The sequence below is a fragment of the Nestor notabilis genome, unplaced genomic scaffold (genome assembly GCF_000696875.1).
Source record: "Nestor notabilis isolate BGI_N333 unplaced genomic scaffold, ASM69687v1 scaffold17026, whole genome shotgun sequence".
NCBI classification, from domain to species: Eukaryota; Metazoa; Chordata; class Aves; order Psittaciformes; family Psittacidae; genus Nestor; species Nestor notabilis.
In genome coordinates, this window is record NW_009931627.1 from 4,019 (window position 1) to 4,765 (window position 747).

A 747-nucleotide genomic window follows, 5' to 3' on the forward strand; every position below is an offset into this window, starting at 1 on the left:
GGGACATTGATGTCTCCAGTGCAGTTCAGGAGCTACAGCCCTGGCTTTTGCTCTCGGGTATGCACAGAGGTGGTTTTGCTGCAGTACTTGGGGTACCTGCTGCTTTGTTTCTACCTAAACTAACTGTGCTTGGGGAAAGGGGCATTCCCAGGGGACAGAGGCAGGTTTTGAGGAGGTCTGACCACAGCCAGGACCCAGCAGGACCATGTGCTGCAGCAGCACCAACGCTACCTTTGAGTCCCACGTGGTGGGGTGGGAGGTTGCTCCACTGCTGGTCCAGGAGGGGTGTGAATCGGCCACAAACGGGTGCCCATGCACGGAGGTGGAGGTCCAGGGGTAACGTGGCTGCACCCCATAGACAGTGTGAGGAGCCCACGTGTCCTCCGGGGCTCTGGGCTGCGGCGGAGGGGTGACCCCTGGGCTGCTGTCTCCATAGGGATACTGCGGGATGGGCATTCCCGGCGTCTGCAAGGAGAGGGGAGGAACAGGAGTTACCCCTGGGGTCAGCCAGCCCCACCACCAGCGGCAGCATCAGGCTTGCTGCCAGGTTCCTGCTTTCCTTTATAGAATCATTTTCTTTATAGAATCATAGAATAGGGTTGGAAAGGACCTTAAAATCACCCAGTTCCAAACCCCTGCCATGGGCAGGGACACCTCACACCAGACCGCGTCACCCAAGGCTCTGTCCAGCCTGGCCTTGCACACTGCCAGGGATGGAGCATTCACCACTGCTCTGGGCACACTGTG

General features: G+C 58.8%; 1 protein-coding gene across 1 annotated transcript in view; it reads right to left on the reverse strand.

Annotated features, from left to right (window-relative positions):
* BAG4 (BCL2-associated athanogene 4) overlaps window positions 1-747 on the reverse strand; it is a 2,319-nt gene that overhangs the window by 1,042 nt on the left and 530 nt on the right. Inside the window, exon 2 of the mRNA XM_010016002.1 lies at window positions 232-465. Coding sequence (XP_010014304.1) covers window positions 232-465 — 234 coding nt within the window. The remainder of the gene's footprint in view (window positions 1-231; window positions 466-747) is intronic.